The 26,366-nt window shown below is 43.9% G+C and overlaps 1 protein-coding gene across 4 annotated transcripts in view; it reads left to right on the forward strand.

Moving 5' to 3' along the window:
- KCNN2 (potassium calcium-activated channel subfamily N member 2) overlaps window positions 1-26,366 on the forward strand; it is a 514,135-nt gene that overhangs the window by 350,740 nt on the left and 137,029 nt on the right. For 2 of the 4 annotated variants that reach the window (XM_043470632.1, XM_043470633.1), the window contains exons 3-5: window positions 872-1,076; window positions 1,912-3,197; window positions 3,791-3,886. In XM_043470632.1, coding sequence (XP_043326567.1) covers window positions 1,055-1,076; window positions 1,912-3,197; window positions 3,791-3,886 — 1,404 coding nt within the window. In that variant the 5' untranslated portion in view covers window positions 872-1,054. Of the gene's footprint in view, window positions 1-861; window positions 1,077-1,911; window positions 3,198-3,790; window positions 3,887-26,366 lie in introns of those variants that run through there. The other 2 variants (XM_043470630.1, XM_043470631.1) reach the window with 1 other exon arrangement.

The raw sequence follows: 26,366 nt of genomic DNA on the forward strand, positions 1-26,366 counted from the left end.
ATTGCCATAAATCATAATAGAATATAAAAATAAAATGCTGTCTCCAGCTTTTAGCCATTCAAATTCTATTTTTGACCAAGACTTCTAAGAAATGCAAGTTCTCTGGGACTAAAAGCAACCCTCTCCTTTTTTTTCTCCTGGATTTGTTTGCTTGCATGCACAAAAAAATTTTAAATTGTTTAACTCATGTCCAAAGGATATCCTAAAATGAATTATTCACTCCATAACATTGAAACACACACACTGTCTTAGGAGCAGGTACCTTGTAAGCAACTTTAGGGCAGCTGCCGAGTAGAATGTCAAGAAACTGGATCCAGCTGAGAATTCCAATTACCTAATGAAGGTGATCCGCTTTCACTTTAATTTCTTGGTCAGTCTAACTCTTTATAACTTCTCTCATAAAAATCATGCTTTAAAATTACAATTTAAAAAGTAAATATTCAACTGGCCAGTGTATTTCATTCCATTTTCTGGAAATGGGAATCCCAATTGACAGAGAAATACAAAAGACAAAGACGTAAGATGGAGCAGTAACAAAGAACCCGTGAAAGGTTCCCCTGCCGCTTTGTGTTAGGGAAATATATCGCGTAAAAGGAAGACGCATCACAGGAAATTTGGGAGACACAAAACGTAATTTTTACTGGTTTATTAGCAAATAAATATTATAGCTAAGTCGAGCAAAACTCCAATACTGTCCCTAAGTAACTATTATTCAGCCCGAGTTCTCATTATTAGTAACATCCCAGCCAGCGTATGACGGACGGTGGAATCAGCGCGCGCCAGGCCCCTCTCCGCCCGCCGCAGTCCGGCACAGAAGGTGCTCGGGTTCGCGCGTCAGTGATCCGCCTTTTGCTTTGTCTCTATGCTGCAGGTGGGGAGGAGGAAGAGGAACGGAAGACGAGCTGGTGGTGGCTGGCGGTCGCTGAGCATCCCCCAAGACCCTCAAGCGAGCGTCCTCTCCAAGTCAGGAAAAGCCCACGGGCCTATCCACTGGAGTGGGCAGAGGGCCGGAGCGCGTAACCCCGGACCCGGCGGCCGGGGGCGCCAGCCCCTCATGTTCCGCAGAAGGCGCAAATGTGAGCGGCGGTAGCTGGGAAAGCCCTCCACCCCCGCCAGGGGGACCCGGGAAGCCCGATCGAGCTCCTCGGGAGGACGGAGGGGATCCCCTCCTCCGGCCCCGCCCTCATCCTCCCCGGCCCAGGCAACGAGGCGGTTAACCCTTGCTACGCCGCAGCGCACTAGAGCGAGAGCACCGCGCAGCCTATCCCTATCTACCAGCCTCCGAAGCCCGGCGGCGGGGGAAGATTAGGGCTCGGAGGCCGTTAGGATCTCGCCGCGGCCAACCTGCGGCTCAGGCGCCGGGGTTCTCACCAAGACTTGCTGCACTGGCTCAGCTAGCCATCAAACCTTTTCTCTCCAATGTGGGTGTCCCCATAGTTATTTGGCGGGTAGCTGGCAGCCCACTCTCAGCAGGACAATCAGGGAGACGTAGGCGTGGGGCGAGGGGGCTGTTGTTCCGCAGCTCCTAAGAGGCGTGCATGCCGGTGAAGGAGTGGCCCCGGGTTCCGCACCGATCCGTCGCCTGACGCCCTGGCTGGGGTGGCCCAACGTGCTGCAGTGCCCGGGCAGGTGATCGAGACTGCACGTCCGGCAGCAGTTAGGGGGGCAGTGGCGCGGGAAGGAGGGACGCCCCTACCGTTTCCCCTCTCACTGCAAACCCGCTGCACTCCCCAGCCCTCGTGGGGCTCAAGGGTAGTCCCCGAACGTCAGCAAGTGGAACCCTCGCCCTCCCCCTGTCCTAGCCTGAGCGCCCTAGGGTTTCCATCCTGCAGATCCCCCCTCCCCATCTCTCCCTCACACACACATGCTCCCCTAAACCTCGCGCCGCAAACTCAGTCTCGGTCCCCGCAGGTGATGTCATGCCCATTGTTTTGGTGCGCCCGACCAATCGGACTCGCCGCCTGGATTCTACCGGAGCCGGCATGGGCCCTTCCTCGCACCAGCAGCAGGAGTCTCCGCTCCCGACCATAACGCATTGCGCAGGGTGCACCACCGCCTGGTCTCCCTGCAGCTTTAACAGCCCTGACATGGAAACCCCATTGCAGTTCCAGCGCGGCTTCTTCTCGGAGCCGCCGCCGCCGCCGCCGTCGCGCTCCTCGCACCTGCATTGCCAGCAGCAGCAGAGCCAGGACAAGCCGTGCGCGCCCTTTGCGCCCCTCCCGCATCCTCACCACCACCCGCACCTCGCGCACCAGCAGCCGGGCAGCGGCGGCAGCAGCCCATGCCTCCGGTGCAACAGCTGCGCCTCCTCCGGTGCCCCGGGGGCGGGGGCGGGGGATAACCTGTCCCTGCTGCTCCGTACCTCCTCGCCCGGCGGCGGCGCCTTCCGGACCCGCACTTCCTCGCCGCTGTCGGGCTCGTCGTGCTGCTGCTGCTGCTCGTCGCGCCGGGGCAGCCAGCTCAATGTGAGCGAGCTGACGCCGTCCAGCCATGCCAGTGCGCTCCGGCAGCAGTACGCGCAACAGCCAGCGTCCGCCTCCCAGTACCACCAGTGCCACAGCCTGCAGCCCGCCGCCAGCCCCACGGGCAGCCTCGGCAGCCTGGGCTCTGGGCCCCCGCTCTCGCACTACCACCACCACCCGCACCCGGCGCCCCACCAGCACCACCAGCCCCAGGCGCGCCGCGAGAGCAACCCCTTCACCGAAATAGCCATGAGCAGCTGTAGGTACAACGGGGGCGTCATGCGGCCGCTCAGCAACTTGAGCGCTTCCCGCCGGAACCTGCACGAGATGGACTCCGAGGCGCAACCCCTACAGCCCCCGGTGTCTGTCGGAGGAGGTGGCGGCGCGTCCTCCCCGTCTGCAGCCGCGGCGGCCGCCGCCGCTTCGTCCTCAGCCCCGGAGATCGTGGTGTCCAAGCCGGAGCACAACAACTCCAATAACCTGGCGCTCTACGGAGCCGGCGGCGGAGGCAGCACTGGAGGAGGCGGCGGCGGCGGCGGCGGCGGCGGGCATGGCAGCAGCAGTGGCACCAAGACCAGCAAAAAGAAGAACCAGAACATCGGCTACAAACTGGGCCACCGGCGCGCCCTGTTCGAGAAGCGCAAGCGGCTCAGCGACTATGCGCTCATCTTTGGCATGTTCGGCATCGTGGTTATGGTCATCGAGACCGAGCTGTCGTGGGGCGCCTACGACAAGGTAGGTGCTCGAGCCCTTTGCCCACCGGTCCCGGGCCGCAGAGCCGGACGCCAGGTGGTTGGGGTGGTCGCTGGCGGGAACTCTCTGCCTGCCAGTCCCGAGCCTTCCCCTGACAATCGGTGTCCGCCGCGAGGGCGAGTGCCACCCCGACTCGCACCCTTAAGCCTAGTCTGGAGAGGAAGCTATATCCGCGCGCAGCCAAAGTTCTGGAGGGAGTGAATGCCCCGCCAGTTTGGGTATTTTAAAGACGTGATTTCAGGACTCCGTGCGGGAAAGCATGCTTTTATTTCTCTCCTGGGGCTCACGATTTAGGAGGTCTCTTTCAAACCCAGTGGCTTAAACTCAAAGATAACTTCCTCATGGATTTCATTTCGAGAGCCACAAGCTGCACTTCGGTCCGTGTAGTTGCGGACCCCGCCGCTGCTGCTTGGCTTTTCCTGATCTCCTCACTTTCCTGACAGATCACAGAGCCAAAACAGGTGCCCCTACCTCCATCCTCCCCCTGGGAGCTCAGATCCGATTGCTGGGGATTGGCCGAACCCCCAGGGCTTAAAAGTGCTTCTTTTAAAAAAGTGCTTCTGTCTTTGTTGCAGGCGTCGCTGTATTCCTTAGCTCTGAAATGCCTTATCAGTCTCTCCACGATCATCCTGCTCGGTCTGATCATCGTGTACCACGCCAGGGAAATACAGGTAACTTAGGCTCTGCTGTTTATGAATGACCCCAACCTGGGGAAGTGCAAGGCAGCAGACGCTTTTCCAAGCTCTCCTGTCCTTGCCTGAGGTTACAGAAGACACGTGCTGTGTTCTTACCTTAGCACCTGACCTGTTCTTTCAAGAAGTTGAAAGCAAAACAAACAGTGCAGCATGTGAATATGCAGTAGTTTCCAGGATGTGTTTGTTACACCTCAGACTCCCCCCTCTCTTCTTTAGGTAGGTCCACTTCTCCATGCCTGTCACTGCATTTGCTTTCCTTAAGGCCAGTTAAGCACTAGCCTTAATCTGTAGGGTAGCTGAGTATTCTCCTTTAATACACATTTAACAAGATGGATGGGTCATTAGGGAAGATTTTGCCTATCTGTATCACCTTCCATAGCTAACTGTAGCTTAGAGAAGAAAATACTCCTGGGATATTCCTTGCTAATGTGTATTAATAAGGCAAGAGGAGAATTCTAACCTTTTCTATATCTTACCCTAACATTAGAGAAAGAATCTGTTGTGAATTTAGAATACAAATTCTGTATATCTGGTAGTTTGGTAGATGTTTAGGTACATTTATTATTTAAAATGTCACCTAAGAGCAAAGGCCACTGCCCTTGCGAGTGGACTTCTTAGGAAAATGTTTGTTTAAATGCAGCCAGGAACTCTGTTGTTAGATATGACCAATAACTGGCGATTTCAGAATATTTGATATAAATTCATGGGTCACCTTTTGGATTTTTACTTTGCTGTAACTTTTAGTCAACAGTGTATTAAAGTTAGTGAATAAAATAACTAGTTTTCAAAAATTTAGAAAGATTGGGATTTTCCTGTTTACGACTTACACTAATATGTACTTTCTGGTTTTTTTTTGATTAGCTGTTATTTATTTGACCAAACTATTAAACTCTTGAATTTAACGTGCTTTCCTTCAGGAGTTGCCATTAAATTTAAATTATATTTAATTAATTATAAATTAAATTAATTTTAAGTTAGTAATTCACAAAAACAGTAGAAGAAACCAATTTTAACTACTACCCAGTCAAAATAAAGATACACTTGATCCCACATGAGGATGGAAAAATTACATAAGCATGCTTTCAAATTTGCAAAGACTTTGAAAAGTGTGAAGTTGAAGGAATGAGGATAAAGAAGGAGAATTAGAAGGAGTAAGAATATCTAGAGGTAAGTAAGAAGACTGTCCTGGCAAAAGAAGGCAAGCACATTTGAACTCTAAAATTTGAATAATTTACACAGGTCCATGTTTAATTCAACACTCGTGATCATGGGCTTTGGAGATTCTTTGAATATTTTAAAGTAATACTAAAATGTAACTTAAACATAAGAGTATCTTTTCATTGTGACTCAAAGAAAAATGCTTGAGGCTGGGGAACAACTAGGTCTAATGGCCATTTGACTTGGTTTACAGATGAGAAACCTGTAATCAGAAGAAGTGACCCGCTTGCCAGATCCCACGGCTAGCCAGTGCGGAGTGTGACTGCCCTGTCCTCCTAGCACCCACTCGTCATGCTTTCTGCTGCGCTCTGCGGCTTCTTATCAGTAGCCCTGAAACATGACGTGTCTTTGTCTGTGGTTCCTCTCTAAATCCAAAAGTTTGATATTTGAATTGGGTTAAACTTAAAAGGTTTCTGTAAAATCTTCGTAGGTATTTATGAAAGTCAAGTAATTTTTTTTTTTTTAAGACTACTGTAGTTTTACTTAATCTAGGCTGGAAAGAGACCTTGCTGTTTTTTTGTTTTTTGGGTTTTTTTAGTTAGACATCAGCTTTCAGATTATTCCTGTTCCTTCTGAAAAACACACAGCTGAACAGACACTCATGGTGAAGAACATCTGATGGTATTAATATCAAGAACAAACTGTCTTCCTGAAAGCACTCATTTTTTAAGAATTACTGGGAAATTATTTTGAAAAACTTATAATAAGAGTTTGAGAAGTCCAAACACTGGCCAGATGTTAATTATGTGTTATAAAAAATTTTTGATCATATTTGATAACACTGTTGAAACTTAAAGTAATACAAATAAAAGAAACCATATTTTTAAAGATCATTTTACACTTGAAAGAATTCCACTCCTGGCTAATTTTAAGGATAATTTCTGTTATACAAATGCATAGATATATTGATTAGAGTATGTATATAGCACAGGTGTTAAAAATGAAGACACGAATTCTGCACCTAAAGGTTATAAGCACAGTGAACCTCTTTACTGTTGGGGCAGCATAAACATCACAAAAAGTTAAGATTTTTTTAAATTGGTGATACATGATTTCTACCAAACCAACCACACTTAAGATAATTTTAAATTAGATGCTCAGGTGATATCATTTGGTTGTTTTGGATGTAGCTATTACTGTTTAATCTTGAGAGATTTTTTTTCTTCCAGCTAAAGTTACAAATTTTATCTGAGCTGCATTTTTAAAAAAAAAATATAAAATGGAAAAGGACCAAAGAAATATGGAGACCCTGAGCTAGAAATCAGGAACCACAAAAACATGTTCTAATTCAACCAAAGAGTAGAGTCTGTGATTGCTTCTGAAATACTTCACTCTGAAACACAGTGAAGTCAAGTCCACAGGCTAATGTATCCATGTGTGGAAAGTGATGAAGTGTGGTCTTTTTAACTTACTGATGTCATCGGTATAGATGTGCTTCTTTCATAAATTTTAAGCAAATAGGTACTTCTCAGTTTATTATTAAGAATTCCAAGTATATGATTAGCTTTGAGTTAAAGAACTCAATGTAGGGGTCATGCCACCGTTCAGAGCATGCTCTTGGACATAGCATACAGTCTTCACGTGACACTCTGTCTTTTTCTTGTTAGCACAGCAGTAAGTTGATTGGGTAGTGAGAGCTAGCTAGTATGGGTTTTTGGTACATGGTAGGATTTCTCACTGCATTCAGAAAAAGTCAGTGTTATAGCCAGTGTTCTGTCTGGCTGTCCACTAGAACTTCTTTCACAAAGGTTGGAGAGGCCCTGACATTTCCATGAAGAACCTTGGAAAGCAAGTCAGTGTGACCTTTAATAAAATGTTTATACACAGTCTGTCAAAATTAGACGGTTCAGGTGAGTCATGGATAGAAGTGCTTGAATTAAAATAGTGCGATAGGGAGGCTTTGTAAGGACTTAGCTCAGTACATTTCAGCTCTGCTGTCATTTTTCAGTACCACAGACAGCTCAATGCACCAGGCTATAGTTTGCTCATTCACTAATTACTTTTACATAGCCCCCCAAACAAAAATGAAGTCACTTTTTGAGGGTGGGTGGGTCAGAATGCTTATATAAAATCAGATTTAGTGGGGCACATTTTCAGCCAAGTAGATATTAGATTTTTCAAATGGATATTTGGCTTTCCTATATTGAGCAGCAAAATTAAAAAATTATGAATTGATATATAAAATAAATTTTAGCAAATGCCTTTTATTGCAATCTTCTGACAAAGGAAAAGTAATATGGGGATTGTTTTATACACTTTGGAAAGGTCACTTGATACTAAATAAGTAGCTTCCTCACCTCAAGTACAAGATCAAATAATAGGGAAAACAGAGGCATGATTTCCTGTGAGTTTTCTTTTTCTTGCTCTTCTTCTGTGGGTTTGGAATTATTTCTTTGATGGAATAAGAACAAAACAATGTTCAAATACGCTTTAAGATCTTTAATATCAAATAAGTTGAATGTAGATTTCACTTCATCTTTTCAACTTTAGCGTAGTTGAGTTTCTCTTGTGAAAGGAATTTTATGAAAGAAATATTTAGTATTTTTGAGACAGGCAAACACAAGATTGGGAAGAAAGCCTCTTGGACGATCTTTCTGGTTCTCATTAGATGTGGCAGAATGGAGTGTACTATGCTCTAAATTTGAAAACAGTTTTGTTTCCTTGATTTTGTTTTAGTAATATAATTATATAATAAATAGCACTAGAGGAAGCACTGATTTTTCTTTGGTATCTCTTGCAGTAGAGTAACTACGCTTTCTTCTTCAAGTTAACTTTTCAGAGATGGATGCTATAGATCTAAAACTGGAAGGGCAAAAATTAAAATTTCTTTATACTCATGCATGTAGGCCACACAAAGGAGAAAGGAGGGAGTGAGAACAGGAACTTTAACAGCCTCTGAGGGCTCCTGGACTGGTTGGGGATGGATGGCTAAGTAGACTTAAGCACTGAGTAGACTGTGGCTCCCCTGTGCTTGGGGCGGGGGGAGGATGCTTGCTGTTGTACCCCTGCAGAGAGCAACTAGATGCTTCCAGACCATACAGAAAATACTGCATATAGTTGCTATTCTTATTAATAAAGTAATAGTAAATAAATATACGTAGTAGAAATAACTGGCACAGAAGAGCTTAAAATAAATATGATAGTCACATTCTCAGTCCTGTTTTTCATAAACAACCACTTTTAAGTTTCTCATGCATTTCTCCAGAATTTTAAAAAATGATTATTTAGTTGTGTTGAGAGACACACACAGGGCTTCCCTGGTGACTCAGCATAAAGAACCCACCTGCCAATACAGGAGACTCAGGTTTGATCTCTAGGTCAGCAAGATCCCCTGGAGAAGGAAATGGCAATCCAACTCCAGTATTCTTGCCTGGACAGAGGAGCCTGGCAGGCTACAAATCCATGGGGTTGCCGAAGAGTTGGACACCACTTAGCAACTCAACACCAACAGAGACACACATGCTCTGCTTTCATTGCTGATGTATTTGGAAGGTTTTCTTCATCAGCACGTGGAGGCCCATCTCATTCTTTTTCTGCTGTTTATTACCCCACTGTATGGATGCACTGTGCTTTACTGACAGGCCCTTGGTGTTTTCTAGGCTTTTGCTATTATACATACATGCTTATTTTAATCTGCTAATTAGAGGATGCACATATGATAAATATCCAGCAGACAGATTGTTGAATAGAAAGGAGTTTGTGTTTTAAATGGAAAGGTACTGCCCACCATTCCTTTGGAAAGACCTTCAGAGTTTTCATTCTCTGCTTCCCCACACATTATTTCCCCACAACATTGTTTACATTGAATGGTATAAAAGTGAATTTTAAATAACTTTGGCTTTGCAAAGTATCCTATTTCCTTGAAAAGTATTTTTTTGTGAAAAATTCCTTAAGGACAAAGCTCATGGTCTCATTTGCAACATTTTGCAGTGTCTAGTGGTACATTATTGAATCTGTTGACAAACTGGCCAGTCCTTATAAAGATGCCATCAGAAGCAAATATTTGCCAAATTTTTAACTTAAACTTTGAAGATGAAAGAAGGCGAAAGAGTAGAAGGAATGGTCTTCAAGTTGTCTTTAGATCTCTCCCATATCTACAAGGCAGAGAAAAATTAACTCTTTGTAAGACTGAAAGGTCGTGAGGAGGATACCTTGCTTGTATTGCTTTGTGGTGTGGTGGTCAGCTCCATGACCTCTGTCTATGATACCAGCGGCTTCTGCCTGGTTGTAATGAGACTCCATGACCCCTGTCTATACTGCCAGCAGCTTCTGCCTGGTTGTAATGAGACTCCATGACCCCTGTCTATACTGCCAGCAGCTTCTGCCTCGTTCGTAATGAGACTCCATGACCTCTGTCTATACTGCCAGCAGCTTCTGCCTCGGTTGTAATGAGACTCTGAGTCCCTTTGACTTCACATATACCCTGTAATAACGAAATCACTCAGGACTAATTTTCTCCACCTGCCTGTGTAAAGATCTCTGCATTATTAATGGGTGTGACACTAAATAAAGCAGTCCTGCTGTGTTTACAAGCAGCATCACAAATGAATGAAGAGTGGAACTTTAGGTTGACCGCAAGTGGGTTCGCTTGCTCTGCCAAGCCGTTTGTGGGCCATGGTTTTGTACAGCTCGGTAAGAGGGCCACTGTGGGCTGTCATCGTCCCAAACCACGTCTGGCAGGGTGGACGGAGGAATCCTGCACTGATTTAAGTTCAAGGAGTTACTTTTGGTCAGGGTATAAAGCAGTTTCATGAGGCTATTTTAGAGAGAATTTCTGCTCATTAGAAAATAATATGATGTTTGCTACTTGGGGAGTATATTTTTTAACCCTGAACTCCTTTAGAATTCTCTTTTTAGAACTGGAAAGACCTGAAATGTTACCCAGCTGGCATGTCATCTCAGATAAAAGGAGCCTCCCAGTTTCTGCCTGAGCCCGCTCACCATGATGGTCAGTTTGTCTGTACAAGGTTGGCCCATTGCCAGACAGCTCTTACTTTTAGGAAGCTTTTCATTATGTTAAAGTGAAGTCTTCCCATAGTCAACATTTAAATAGTTTTTGAGCTCTGCTAATACAATGAGGAATAAAACAATCAGGTTCCTTCTCTCCTGGAACTGACATTCCATGCAGGCGGGCTAAGGAGAGAGACAAAAATTAAGGAAGAACATTCTTAGAAGTTGTGATAAGTTGTGTCATAAAGGGGCCATAAAAGGGGCTGTGGTAGAAAATCATTAGGGGCAGATGGTTGTCAACAGACAGGGTGATCATGGGAGTATTTGCCAAGGAAGTGACTTTTAAACTGAGACATAAAGGAAAGGAAGTTATCAGTTACAGGCAGAGTCTGGAGGAAAAACCTTTTTAAAGGCCTTGTGACTGAAAGGGATTTCTTGCACTTACACAACTGAGAGCAAATCAGTGGAGTCCTAGCAAGGGGACAGTGGTACTGGGTGGTGTGAGAGGTGATATGCTAGGTTGTAATATTGAAGGGTCCTGAGACCATGGTAAGACTCTGTGATACCTTCTTCAAAGTGCATGAGACCATCATTGAAGCATAGATGAGTCACAGTCCAGCTTACTGTTTAAGCAAACATTTTGTTTGCTCCGGGGGGGGGCGGGCAGGGAGCGGGAGGGGAGAGGGGTGCGGCAGGGAGGCTCTGAGGAGATTGGTCTGGAGACCACTAGACTCTGAGCAACCCACATTGTAGAGATGATGCTCGCTTGCCTTGGGTAACAGCAGCGGAAATGAGGGGAAGCGGTCTGGTTGGAGACCCCGGTTGGAGGAAGAATGGACGTCTTAGTGGTTGGCTATGACAGGTGAGGGCAAGGGATGATGCAAAGATGATCCCAGGGTTCTGGTTGGAGCATCTGAGTGTGTGATGCTGAAGGGAGAGACTCCCACCGAAGGTAGGATGTGGATCAGGGCTGCTTCTGATGGAAGTGCTTCTGATTATACAAGAGAATCTTGAATTCAGAGAAGTGTGGACTAAAATTTAAGTTAGCAAGTAATCAGCATAGAGGCTATTTAAACCCCTAGGAATAGATAAAATCACTGAGAGAAGAAGGTGGAGAGCAGATCAGCCTCTGACATCTAGAGGTTGTGTGAAGGAGGAACTAAAGGAAAGCAGTAAGAATGACTTGTCCTTGAGGTGGAGATGGAAGGAGGACACAGGGCTGTGTACTGAAGGCTGTGACGTCTGTTAATGTCGGGTAAAGAGGTGCCTTTTGGATTCGACAAGTTGAAGTCATCGCTGACCTTGATGAACGATTTCAGCAGAATAGTAGAAACAGAAAACAGACTGCAGTTTCCAGTATAACAGGATAAATCAATCCCCCCTGCAAAGAATTACAGAGCAAACATGTAAACGTTGGTTAGGGCCCTTTAAATGCCTTCCTATTTAAACAGCCTCAGTTTCTTTGAATATTCCTGATCACACTTAGGATGTCCCCGATCCTATCCTTCTGGACTTCGCCTCTGTTTTGTTGAATTCCCTCTTTGAATAAGAAGGTCAGACATGTACTCAGCACTTTCAGGTGACATCTGCCAGTGAACTTGTTACCTCCCTTTGTCAAAAATGCTTCATTGTACCGACTGTTATTTAGTCTAAAATGGTCTTTGCTTCACACAAACTGTTGCCAAGTACACTTGTAAAATTGTTACTGAACTGAATGTAGGGCTTTACATTTATTGACTGTGTGAAATAGCATCTTGGTTTCAGATGAGTGTTTCACCCTGTCGGAATTTTTTGAATTGTAATTGTGGTGTTTATTTGACACACACTTGGTTTAGGTATGGAAAATGCTGTGTATGGACTGGTTATGGCATTGGCAAAACTCAAATCTGTGCGAAATTCTGTTCCAGAGACATGGTCAGTATTGGTGGCTGTTATACCATTTGCCCACACTCACCTCTGTTCCTAGCTGCTCACTAGCTGTGACTTTGAAAAGTGTGCCTGAGAAATGCATGCCCAGGGCATGAGTGAGCCACAGTCAGAGCTGAGAAGTGGGGCCTTCTCTGCAGTTAGCTGTCTGCTCATCCATGGTGTTTGGTTCAGCCTTTCATGTCATAACAACACTATGGACCCTGACCATAGGCCAGCCTACGTTTCTCAACAAGAATGTCATGAGGACTATCAGATTCTGTGCTGACATCCATGTATTTTGTGCTCTTGATCAGCCAGTCTTTTCATGATACCCAAGAAGGAAACAAGACTAATGGGCTTGTCATTTTAAGAATGAAAATATAGGCTTTTTGACCTATATGCCTATTCATTATGACCAAATGCCTTTTCTCTTAAAATTTTTTATTTTCTCTCCAGATGATAAAATTAATAAATATTTATGTTAGAAAATCTATAAAACATAGATAATGTGAAAAGAATGCTAGTTCAGTCTCACTACCCCCAGACAAGTATTATTATGATAGAATGTGTTTATATGAAGTAAGTACATGGACCTGATATTTGCTATATATCAGTATAAACAAATTTAATGTTCTTTTCATGTAATTTTCTATTCATTTCCCCATGCTATTGACCATTCCAGTTTTTTTTTTTTTTTTGTATCATATGGTATATTCAGTTTAATCCTTCCCCTTATTTTTGGACACTTAAGAAAAATTAGAAAGAGAAATAAAAAAGAACCTATTTAAAATATTTATATAAAAATACTTGGCAGATGAATTTATATAAGCATCTCTAATGATTTCCTAAGGATAAATTTCCAAGGCAGTAATTACTTAAAAGATATTATTTAAGACAATTGAGAATTTGTCAAATTATCCTCCCAAAAGTTTATATCGGTTTGTTGATTTTTAAAGTCCTTACAAACCCTTTTGTTAAATAACTGATTTAATTGTTTTCTGGAGTGTCTGTGTTCACTTTACTGGTTCATACTTTGAGTACTGTCCTATTTTGTGAATCTAGAACTGTGCTTCCCTGGAGTCTCTTATAGCTTCTTATTTCTCCTTGATTTTGGTTTCTAAATCTTGGCTAACCAGGTTTGTCGAAGGGTAATTGTGCTTGACAGTTAAAGTTTGTATAGAAGCAATGCAGAAGCAGTATTGGAAGATAACTTTGTCCACAGATGTTCCCAATCTTTGTTATTATAGGAAGCTGTGAAAACCATAATTTCTGAAATTGTTCTCTACAAACTTTCTTGCTGAGCAAAGCAATCAGACTCTCCTTTGCGTTTTTTACTGCATTTTGCAGCCTCGTCCTGTGGCCTTGTGCACTGACTCCAAAGGGGTCTGTCGGGGCTCATGCCCGGCTCTGCCGCTAATTAGCAGTGTGACCTTGGGCATGCTCCTTAGTCTCTCTGCACTTCACTTTCCTTGTCTGTGAAATGGGGACTGCAGAGTACTTCTGCCATCGGGTTGTTGTGAGAATTGGGTGTGCCTGTGTGTGAAACTCTATACGTGTGTATATATCACTTAGAGCGCTGCCTGCGGTGTGCTGAAGGCTGTTTAGGTGTCAGATGCTGGTCACTGTTAGCTGCTTTGGGGTTTGTCAGGGTGGAAGGGGAGGAATTGGAGCCCAGCCTCCATGGGCTTTGGGAAACAGTGGTGATATTTTTTCTTCTTTTACAAGTCTTACATGAGGGAACAGAGAAAAAAAAAAAGGTATGCATTCAAAACAGTGTTCAGTAGTTTATTAACACTTAAACTCGAATAGGTGTGTGTGTGTGTGTGTGTGTGTGTGTGTGTGTTTAACAAAAACTTTGCTCTCCATTAAGGATAGCCAATATTTTTTTAAACTGAGTTAGTTCAGATTCTCCCTGTGGGCAGGTTGGCCATCTGAGGAAGTAAGTGTACATTTTGGTTGTCAGGTTTCAGATCAGTAAACTAGTGTTAGAGCACTATGATGTTAGGCTCACCATTTTTACAAAAATGGCTGTTTTGCCTGTTAACCTACCATAGGTTTGTCTTCTAGCTGGAAGCAAGGTTCTTTGTGAGCTACGTTAACTCCTTCAGGAACCCAGGTCACAGCTTGATGGCATCTCCATCTAATTAGGACCCTGGTGACTTAAAGAGTTAAGTACAGCACCCTGAAAAGTAAGCAAAGGGAATAATTGGTAATGGAAAATTCTGATAGGAAATCCCTGCTGAAAGGTTAAGAGGTAATAAACAACCAAAGGCGTATGTAGAAAGGATTGTAATTGACAGCATTTCTGTCTATATTCATTGAAGGTTTATGATTTATTTATCCAGATAAACCTGGATTAGGTTTGTCTCTGTTAAATTTTCTTTAGCATGCCACTACCCTCAACCATCATGCTTGGAGTACATTGGTTGGAAAGAATTGAGAAGAATTTTGTATGTCAATATGACAAGTAACATCTCAAAATCCTTGTTGTTCAGTGGTTGGGTTTGATTTTTATCAGATGGTTTGTATCTCCTCTTCTGTTTCATTTCCAATGACCATTGGTTGAGTCTGTATTATGCCTGTCTCTCTTTGTGAACAACGAGTTAGGAATGTGTCTAAAGTAGCATTGGGTGAGTCTTCTTTTTGAATTTATGAAACACACGGGAATTTAGACGTTACATACCTTACACTGAACTGTGTCGAGAAATTTTAACAGCCAGTGCTTTACATCTATAACTTGTCATATGCTTTCTTGACTGTCTGAGCATTTTTACCTAGTTATGTATTTATCTATAGTGGTTATCCAGAAGGTAGTAAGACGAGGTTTTTACAAAATCATCTGACTGTTGAAATGTGGGTATACAGCCCTTACGGGTTTTATCCACTGAGGTGGTCTTCTCTCAGAAAATTTTGGTCTTCCAGGGAAATTGTATGTAATATTTATATATTGGTTTTGACTCTAACATACTGAATTTTGGGGAGGAGGCATTAAGCACTGTAGTGTGGTTGTCATGGTGTTGAGTAGTGCTTTTCTGGGATAGTGTCTGCTGTCAAGTGGGTTAAAAATACACAGTGCTAATCCTTAAACTGCTTAAAGTTTTGGTGAGTGGTCAAGGGAAATTATATCCTAGTACTGGATTTATTTTTAAGGTCACAGATTACTTAAAATATTGAAAAACAATAATTGGGCTGAATATTTATTGAAATTGAATGCCTATAAAATGATACAAAAGTGATGGCTATGAGATTTATAATAGCTACCTCATGAGTTTTCAAAGGTATATCTAGTGCTTCTAGCCATATACTCAAGCAAAGTTGTTGACTGAACACTTAATGTCATTTATTTGGATTTAACTATGAAATTTTAAGATGAAAGTCTTGTCTTCTAGGAACTTGCCTTGGATCAATTTTCATATCGGTAAATCCCCCCACATTTGGAAAAAGTTTTTATATCAAAGAGCATGAATTGTTATCTGTCCTTTGAAGCGAAAATAGCTTAAGATATGTTTATTTAGTTAAATGTGTGATTCGTTTAAAGCTTCAGCTTACTGCTTAAACTTGTGGGTAATGTTGTAAATTTTAATGCTATTGTTGAAAATTATCTTGAAAAGAATTTTACTTCTTTCCCACTAGTATCTTAGTCAAGAATCCTCACTCTTTGTTTTCATTTGTCTGTGTCAAAGAGGATACTTAATGAAAATGCATTGGACAGACTCAAAAATTAAGCAATAGTCATATAAAGAGAAATCTCTACTTTGCTTGGGGTGGGGGAAGGCAACAGTACTGTATTAAGGCTGAAAACTATTTTTCAAAATATCCTTGATTTGGAATTCACTAGCTCTTGTAGGTTTTTTTAAATATCATTTTTTTTAAAAAGCTTAATCTGTATCCTTTTTTTGTTTTTTCAGCCTATCTGCTTTACACAGTCGTTTTTTACCCTTTTTGACAACCATACCTACTTTTCAGTTGCTACGTCTGGGCCATGTTCTGCCTCACGTGTCAGAATGTGTCTCTTGGGTGCTCCTACATCGGGGGCTACACGTCCAGCCCCCTTGCTGTCACGCTCACTGTCTCGCTTAGAGTGAGACTGTGTGCACAGATTGCTTCTGTGGCAGCTACTCTGAAATCGTGAATCATCAAGTGTGTCTTATTGCAGTTTGACACAACTGGCCACAGCGGGAGAGCCGATGTGTGTCCAGGACTTTGTCCCTCATGCCCACGTCAGAGCATCTCGGGCAAAGACCATGGAGCACATTCAGTGGCGAGCGTTTTCGCTGCAGCATTGGCCTAGAAACAAGAGGCCTTCTCTGCACTGTTGTACATGAGCACACGCCATCACAGTGAGATGACTGATGTGGGGGAGGGTGGGGTGAAGGCTCATCTTCAAGATCTGCACTGTGGCGTATGGCCCTAGGGGAACCCAATTCAACAGAGACGGACAGGATCAGGTCGGGTGCCTGGTGGGGTGGAGGTGCCGAGCGCAGCTGCCCCTGTGTGTGTGTTCCACCCGCACCCCCAGGCTGAAGACGAACTTTTATTAATTGGCTTTCATTTCCTGTCGCCTCTGTTGGTATGCTGATGACCTGTACATTTATAATGGGATCAAAAAAAAAATGGATGACTTTCACCCTTTTTTCTTAAACACAGTGGGGAAAATGACAAAAATGCTACAAATGTGGTCCTCTTTACCAAGAAGATAAGAACAGGGAAATTTCCAAATCATCTCATTGACTTTGCTTTATATTTGCCCATTGAATCCTTCCTTTGAGGAGCAGCCCTGCCTACGCCGCGGTCCCTGAGGTCCCTGCTGGGTGTGTTTATATAAGCACCCTCTCAGCTCCTCCAGCCTTGTTTGCACTGGGGAATATTCTGGGGAACACATGCTGTGTTCTGAGATTGCCAGCCACATCGGGATTCCCTAGCTGACTCTGAGCCTGCGGGCTGGGTTGAGGATCCGTGCTGCTCTCCAGTACCCTTGGGTGCATCACTGTTGTTGGAGACAGGAGACGGAGACATAGATAGAATATTTTCCAGTCATGGAAAATGCATGCATCATATCGGACGCTTGTACTCGTGTTTATGTTGAGTGTTAAAGCTTTGTGTAACGTAGACAAGCCAGTGCCCAGACGTGATCCAGCCATCTGGCAGGGCCAGTCACTGTTCAGCAGAGGCTGGTGGCAACACAAGGCATGCCCTTCCCACCCAGAGGACACTGTAGGTGGAAGGAGGGGTCGTGTTGGCCCCTTTTATCTGGACAGCCACGTGGGCTTCTGAGAAGCAGCCCCCAGGTGGTGTTCCCCCCTGGCTTGGGATCCAGACAGATTGGAGTCAGAACTCAGCTTCACCGGGGTGACCACGAGAAGGAAATCTGACCCCTGGCAGACTCATTTCTTGATTTGTAAGATGGAGATGAGAATTACACCTGTCTCACTAGATTGTTTTGATGATTCAGTGAGACAGTGTTTATGAAGAACCTAGTATAATATGACACAGTCAGTAAGTGTTAACCCTTTCACTACCACTCGTCCATCATTGCTATTATTAAGCAGATATCGTAGACCGAGCAGGGAAGCAGAACCTAGAGTCTTGGAGGTTCTCAAAGTGGGTAGGGGATTGGATAATAATGGATAATATTTCAAGGAAGTTAAACCAAGTTCCAATAAGAGGGAAACTGGACAGAGAATGCAGATACTTGATTAGTTAGGGCAGGGGGTTGGCAAAGTAGAGCCCATGGGCCAAATCTGGCCTCGTGGGTAAATCCAGCCTGCCAGTTTGTGTAAAGAAAGTTGTATTGGCACACATTTGTTTGCACACCATATACAGCTGCTTCTGCACTACAGCTTGAGCTACCAGCAGAGCTGAGTACGAGCAGTCCATTTGGCTGCAAAGCCAAAAATATTTACTTTACAGAAGAAAGTTTGCTGACCGTTGAGTTAGAGCCCAGGCTGGTCAACAAAGGCAGAGAGAAACACACACAGGTGTGTTTCTCTCTGCCTCTGCCTCATAACTTACTTTATTCCTTGCTCTGATTTTAGCCTTCTTTTTAAAAGTTGTTTATTTGTTATTTTTGTTGAAGTATAGTTGCGTTAGTTTCTACCATACAGCAGAGTGAATCGTCTGTACGTATCGCGCATCTCCTCCTCTCTGGATTTCCTTCCCATTAGGTCACTGCAGAGCGCTGAGCAGATTTCCCTGTGTTCTATAGTAGGCTCTCATCAATGATCTGTTTATATACAATAGCATATATATGTCATCCTCAATCTCCCAATTCATCCCACCTCCCCCTTCCCCCCTTGACGTCCGCACAGTTGTTCTCTATGTTTGAGTCTCTATTTCTGCTTTGCCAGTAGGCCCATCAGCACCATTTTTTCTAGATCCCACATATTTGGGTTCATGTGCAGTATTTTGCTTTTCCGACTCACTTCACTCGGTGTAACGGTGTCTAGGTGAGCAGAGGTCCAGGAGGCGCAGCTCACACCTGGGAAACGCAGGTTTCTGTAGGGTGAGGACCCGCTGTGATCCAGGCCCTTGGGCTCCTGTAGAATCTGCACTCTGGGATGGAGGGGAATGACTTGGGGGAATTAGAGTTTTGTCATCTTAGCTGAACAGAATGGTTGTGGGAGGAACTACTTTCACGGGGAGTCTGAGCATTAGCTTCACAACTCAGGGTCCTTTCTGGTGACCAGTGATGGGACACTGGGTGTGTCTGACCCTTAAAGTGAAGTCGCTCAGTCGTGTCTGACTCTTTGTGACCTCCATGGACTGTAGCCTGCCTGGCTCCTCCATCCATGGGATTTTTCCAGGCAAGAATACTGGAGTGGGTTGCCATTTCCTTCTTAGGGGAATCTTCCCGACCCAGGGATCAAACCCAGGTCTCCCACATTCCTGACAGACCTCAGTGCCCTGTAAATTAGTCTCTGCAAAGCTAGGTGGGGGGTGGTTTACATTTTCATGATCCTATTGGTGGGGCTGGTCTTGATCAAGAAGAGAGGCTCATTTGTTCCAAATTTTTAAAAAAGGGTTTTAACTCTACATTCTATCACACACACACACACACAAAAGTCATGTATTAACTCGGGAAGCAATACAGAATCTTGCCTTTTTTTTTTAGGTCTGGAATTCTGGCTGCATGTATAATCTACCAAGTATGTGTATTCCTGTTCCCTGGTGATTCAACTTATATTTCCTGTCCATCGTCTCCGTTCTCAGCTGCCTGCTGGACAGCTCCCCTTGGAAGTCCCTGCAGCGCTTACCGTCCCCAGGCCTCTGCCCTGCCCTCTCCTGCCAGCTGTCCTGAGAATTGTGGGCCACCTTGGGCCCCTGGGTGCACCCGGACTCTTTCCCCCACTCAACTTCCCTCCCTAACCCGTGTCCCCAGGAGAGTCAACAGGTCCCACAGGCGTTTCCACCTCAGTGTCTTTTGCATTACCTCTACTTTCAGGTCACATTCTCAAGGACCTTAGTTCTGTGTTTCCCAAACTTTTCATAAAATATGTTTATATACTATATAGCAGTTATGTATTATTTTATTTTCCATATTTTAATATTTACATACTTTTATTTTTATTCTATATTGATATTTTTCTTTATATCAACTCTCTTCTTTTAGCCTAATCTTAAATAATAATATCTATGAAATTACAGTTGTACAGTAATTGCATATGAGACTTTCCTGGTCCACCTGCAATGCAGGAATCACAGGAGATGTGGCTTTGGTCCCTGGGTCGGGAAGATCCCTTGGAAAAGGAAATGGCAACCCACTGCAGTATTCTTGCCTGGAGAATTTCATGGACAGAGGAGTCTGGCCAGCTACAGTCCATGTGGCTACAGACACTACTGAGGCAATTGAGCACACACACACATGCATCATAATTGTATATGTTTTCTAACACGCAATGAATTAAAACTATAAACAAACAATACACAGCCTAGAATCATCTCAGAGGAGCACATCAAGCTCCTTTAGGAAATTTCTGCTTTGGGCGTCACCCTTGTTTTTGGCGTGTGTGAATGTGGTCTCCCTGCTCCCAGTGTGACCTTTTTCCTCCACTCTCCCACCTCTCTCTGATGGTCCGTCTCCCCAGGGCTGCTTGCATATATGTCCCAAACATAAACCTGATCCTGTCACAATCCTAAGATGCTCCTGGGCTCTCTGTTGTTGTCAGGACGGCTTTCCTCAATGCAGATACCCCACAACAGGGTTCTCATGAGCTGGCCCCTGTCTGCCTGTCGGCCCCACTCTGCCCTGTTCTTATTTCCCGTATATCCTGCCTCTCCTCCTGCAAGACTGAATCACTTGTTCCTGAAAGATGTCACACAGTCCCACGCCTCTGTGCCTGCAGTGCCTTTCCCCTTTATTTGCCTGAATCCTGCTGGTGCCTGAAAATTCAATTGAAAATTCAATTTTGAATGAAAATTCAAAATTCTCTGCCAGGAAGCCTTCCCTGCCCAGCCCCTCCCTCCCTGTGGCTTCCCCTCCCCCTTATTTTCCTGGCTACCCTCCAGATTTAAACAGTGATGAAGAGCCCTGATGAGAAATGAAACTCGATTCAAACCAAGTTTTTCCAACTTCTTACTGATGATTTCTGACAACCTGTTAACTGAGCTTCAGTTTCTCACCTGTAAAACGGGGATACCCTGAGGATTTTACTGAGATTTTGTGCTTTGCCCAGTGATGGACACACAGGAGGCACACAGACTGCGGCATTCTTACTGTTTCTGTTGTGCTTCCTATCTTTAACTATGACCTCTGTGATCCTCACTTTCTCCTGCGTCTTTGGGGATAAGGCATCACAGAGTTTGGGGAGGCAGTCAGGCTGGGAGAAAACGTGAAGTGCCAGGTACAGCATGTGACCTTGGGGATCCATTAACGGGGGGTCTCTATTACAACAGCATCTATCAGGCTCTGACCCTGACTTTGTTGGCTCCCCAAGGCTTGTGTCATGTCTGATTCCTCTTCCCAGGGCTGAGCAGTCCAGTGAACAGCCCTGCAGAGGGTGTATCTAGCGATCATACACCTTGCTGTGATCTCTTTGATGTTGTGTGAGCCAGTCATCTCCTCTGTCCCTGTATCACCGTCTGGGAAATCGGGACAGCCATGACTTGACCGTGTGTATCAGATGATCTGTCTTAGAAGAGGTGGTGTGACAGTGTGATACTAACAATAGTTTCATTCACATGCCTTATCTTAGCATCAGTTCTTTTTAATCTATTGTATTTTCCTACCATCATTTCTATATCCCAAAAGACATTTAGCTATTTGGAATTCAGCTTGACTTTAAATCATTAAAACGAAGTATTAAAATGAGTAGAAGTGTAGTTAGATATCACTGATTCAGGTTGTAACAGTGCATTTGTTTCTATTCCTCATAACTCTATCAAAAGAGATGGATTTTGTACATTTGGCTGAAGGACATGTGACAATGAACCTGTCCACATACAGCCGTGCTGTGATTAGGAAGCCCTGGTCCTTTTAGGAGGGGCTTGTGAACCCAGAGGATGCTGAACCCAGGTCAGCATCCAGCACTTCTGTCTGATGGCAGAAGCCCCTCCTCGGGTCTCCCCTGCAAGATGTCAATCTGTGGTGGCTTCCACTGTGCTTGTCCTTTTTATATCTCGACCCTTAAAAAATACTCTCGGACTTCTTCAGTTCATCACAAGCATCACCTTCTCTTTGAAGCCTTGTCTAATTATTTCAGACAATTTTTTTCTTTTTCTGAGCACAGTTCGTATTGATTATCATTCTGTATAGTTGAGTATTTACGCCTCCTTGAGTTGTTTTCTGTGGATGTGCTTTACCTTTTCATGGGCAGTTACACAACTGTTGTGGCTTCCCTGGTGGCTCAGTGGTAAAGAATCCACCTGCCAATGCAGGAGACGGGGGTTGGGTTCCTGAGCTGAGAAGATCCCCTGGATAGAAAATGGCAACCCCACAACCCACTCCAGTACTCTCCCCTGGGGAAGCCGAAGGACAGAGGAGCCTGGTGGGCCACAGTCACGGGGTCACACAAGAGTCAGACACGCTTAAAAACTAGACAACAGCAACACGACTGTTTGCCCCCAAGCTGCACCATTGTGTGCCGCCATCAGAACTCTTAAGAGCTCAGGGCACGCTGCTTCTCCTTTGGTTATGCAGGTTTCTCTGTCATCTCGTAGAGTATGATCCTCTTCTTGGATCTGGAGACTTGTACTTGCAAGAGAATGACAGATTTCCATCCTGCTAACAGATGAGCCATGAGGTCACTATTCTCTCATGTATATAACTTTGCCCACATTTTAATCGGGGTTCACAAACAGGCTTCAAAAATGGTTGCCCAGTGGGAAGCAACTTAGAAGGTGATGACATATGTTTCCTTTTTGTTATCCTTTAGCAATACTCTGCAGCTCAAAACGTGCTTTCCATGACTGTTTAACACCCATTTTCAGTTAGTCCTAATAGGTGACCATCTCTGGGATCTATAATATCTTCCACGTCTGCTTCTGTGATATACGATCATTTGGGAGCATTAGAAGATTAAGTAAATTGTCTGTAGTGGATATTTGCCAGCCTGAACTCAAGTTATAATTGTCCGATGTATAGGTATCTACGTACAATTATTGCTGCCTCTGGGAAAAACAGCAAATCTGTCATCTTCTGTTTGTTCACGTGCCAACATTTGTGTTCTTTATTTCTATATGGTTACATTAGGAAACGGCTTTAAGGTGTTTGCCTCGATACCTCTTCCTCTGTAAGTTAGAGAATAAAAGAGAAAGTCAGCGGAGAAAAGCCACCTCGGGGAGTTTCTCTCCCTGACTCGAGAGTCAGTAGTGCCCTTGTCTCGGGAGAGGCGTTTGCTCCCCTGGCCCTGAGGGACAGATGGCATCTTCTCTCACTGCTGGTCACGTGTCCGTCCCTGGGAATCAGCCACTCCCGGGATTAGCACCTCGTGTTAAACCCGTGTGAGTGAACCTGTTCATGTGCAGAACTTCTCTTTGAGCTATTTGTGTTTAATATTATGTTCCCTGGCTTTAAAATGGTTGGAATAAACATTTCATGAATGTGTGACCCTTCTTGAGTGTAGCCATTGGGGTTTATGGGAACAAATGAGTATCTCAGAAAAGAATTTTCCAAATTGCCCAGGTGTCAAGCTATAATAACCAATATGACCTTTAGTGGAAGAACCATTCAGTTGGGTTGGTGCAGTCACTGGAAGGGTTTGGATAGGTGTTTTTTTTTCAGGCCGGGTCTCCTGTTTCTGAATCTGAGCCTCAGGCTACAATGAGGTCTGTGTATTTTTTTATATATATTTTGTATTTTCTTATTGCTCTTGCACTCATATGGTATTTGGTGATTATATCAAAAATTAAATGTGATGACTAAGGTAATGATGAGATGAAAGTGATATTTCTTAAGGAATATGAAAAAGATTGACTACCTGAAGATAAATATGGTCTTAGAAGGAAACATGAGAGAGCGAATGGGGAGATACTGGAAGTCTTAATCAGCCCTGAATGCTTTGAGTGCATATAGGGTAGGAACAGAAAATCCCCTACACTGATGTGGAAATTGTTGAGCCATATAAAATAGAAGTCAGGATTTGTTAGCTACATGCTTAATGGCTATTTCTTGGAGAGGTGAAATAACTAATAGGCATTGGAATAATCAATGTGCCAGTTTATGTACCTACTGTGAGCAGTCACTGTGCTGAGTACGTTTATAAATGTTGCCTCATTTTATCTAAATTGTAATTCTTATTCAACTAGTGAGTAGCAAAGTTGAGAATGAAATTGAGATCCAGGACTTCAAAAGTTCTTTCTTTCTGCAAAATGACCCTTACTTTTAGCCGTGATTTTTATCTGAAATATATAAGAAAAATGCTACTTTCCGTATCAGCTATAATGATAAAATAGCGTAACCATTTCTTGAAAACGTACAATGTTCAAGCCTTTGGCTCACTTTAATGTAGATGAGGGAGATTTTTCCTCTGAATTTTACAATGTGCTTTACACTTCACCACTGTTGATACAAGGAGACTGTGGAAGAGCAATCTTTATCCATAATTAATCGTTCTACAAAATATGTCATATTTAGTCTTTTTCATCTGTCTCTAGGGGTTGTTCAGAAAGAGCCACAGTGTTGGGATAGAAGCCAGTGTTCAATTAGCCATGAAAGTGAGGGAGAGGATGGGAAGGAACACTGATGACTGTAATAAAGTCTGGATGCTCTATCTGAATCTGTGCTATATCCATGCTCCACTCTGGGATTCCCGTCTTGAGCCCCTAATTCAGGTCTTTGACATATTTCCCGAGTGCAGCCTCGTGTTCAACCAAACCAAGTGACATCTTGGGAAAGATTTCTTGGGAAGGAGACATGCATTCTAATTGCATGTGGCCAATAGGTTTCCTCTCACCATCAACTCCTATTGGTTGATTGTCCCTGTAGCACAGCTTTGAGACGTATTCTTGAGGCCGCCTTCACTGTCTTAGGAAGCTGGCCTTCATAAATGTGGAGTGCATTTAGTGTGGTGGAATGCTGTACCTCATAACATGCAAGGTGTGCAGACATGTCGCACCATTTGCTGCTGTGGAAGTCAGGGTCTAAAGACATAATTGCCGGTCAGGCCTTTGGTCTTCTCCTCCAGCCGGCGTGCCTGTGTTGGCTTCTCCTTCCTCTTCCTTTTTCTTTGCCTCTTTCTTTCCCACCCTTTAAAAAACCCTCTCTCCCTTTCTCCACAACATTGAACAGAAGTTAAGAATTAAAACATTAATTTTTTCCTGTATCGTTTCCAATTTGAAATGTACAAGTGCATATTCATCTTGGTGTATATAACTGGTATCAACCATGAGAATCACCTTCACTGCGAATAGCAAGTGCTGTGCAAGGAAAGCCAGGATCCTTCTTGTGGCCTCTAAGTTTCTTTGTGATCTGATCTCTCCCACCCCTTCAGCCGCATTCATTAACAGTGCTTCGCCCGCTACACACACACACACACACACACACACACACACACGCACGCACACACACATTTCCTGACCCCATCAGCTGACCTAGTTGCATGTCTGTGTTAGCGTTGTGTCATGGTCTAGTGTGGTATGATACGATCATGAACCACAATGACGAGGCACGTGGGTAACATGTCTTCAGCCCTTTCTGTGTGCCAGGGAGCATGCTAACAGCCGTATTTGGAGTATCTTACAATCGTGTGATAACTTAGTGAGCTAGGTGTTATTATTTTATTGAGAAAAGGGAAGTACAGGGAGTAGAGACTTGCTCAAGATCAATCACAGTGCTTGAGTGTGGTGGAGCTTTTTCAACAGAAGTGTAGTTGTTGGTTTACACCAATTGTCTCCCCTGCATTGTGAGGACATTTCCTTGACGTCAGGGTCTGTCACTGATTTCTTTATCTCCATGTGGCTCAGCTGGTAAAGAATCTGCCTGCAATGCGGGAGACCTGGGTTGGATCCCTGGGTTGGGAAGAGCCCCTGGAGAAGGAAAGACTACCCACTCCACTGTTCTGGCCTGGAGTCTCCCGTGGACTGTATAGACCACGGACTGTAGTATCTCCACTAGTGGCTGGCGTGTTTTACAGGCTCAGAATGATTGTTCCATTACATGTGATTGAAATCTCATTCATAGTGGATTTTCCGGTCTTTCACGTCTGTGAATTTTGGAGTGTAGAAACATATAATAAACTGGTTTTCTGTTTTGGTGGCTCCTCAGACTTTTGTGTATTCCCTGCACATTTAAAAATCATGTATCCTCAATTTCACTTATTGGCAGTAGCCCTAGTTTTGAATTTAATATGTTCAGAAGAGTTATGGAACTTTAAAATTCCTGCCATCTGAAGGACTGAGTGACATTGTTTTTCTCTCATTCTTAATTTCTGTGTCTCTACTGTAAACACCTACTAAAGAGTATAAGAAGGGATGGCTGATACTGTTTATAAGGCAAAAAAAACTAGTTGGCTTCAATAACCTCTCAGATTGATTTTGACAGAAATTGGTTCCCCTCTCTATTTACCACCACTGATTTATCCACAAGCTTAGTGGTTCTGCCTTTTGGTAGAGAACATTCCTTAAGAATTAGGTAGATTTTTACTTTTACCTTATTTTCTACAGCCTGCCTTTAGGATGCAATATTTTAGAAGGACTCCATGTCATTCCCAAGAGCATTAGAACAAAATGGACCAAAAAGAGATTCTAGAGAACACAAACTTCATTGTGGTCCCTCTGATTATCTCTTTATTGGAGCACCGAGCAAGTGTATTTGCTCGTTTGAATCCAAAGAATACAAATTTGTGATCTTTATTAAAAATCAGCTGCACTAGCCATGCCTGTCTGGTTTTACCACGTGGATGTTCAGAGCTAGTCCCCATGATTCAGACTTAATTACAGGCATGGC

The sequence above is a fragment of the Cervus canadensis genome, chromosome 6 (genome assembly GCF_019320065.1).
Source record: "Cervus canadensis isolate Bull #8, Minnesota chromosome 6, ASM1932006v1, whole genome shotgun sequence".
Taxonomy (NCBI): domain Eukaryota; kingdom Metazoa; phylum Chordata; class Mammalia; order Artiodactyla; family Cervidae; genus Cervus; species Cervus canadensis.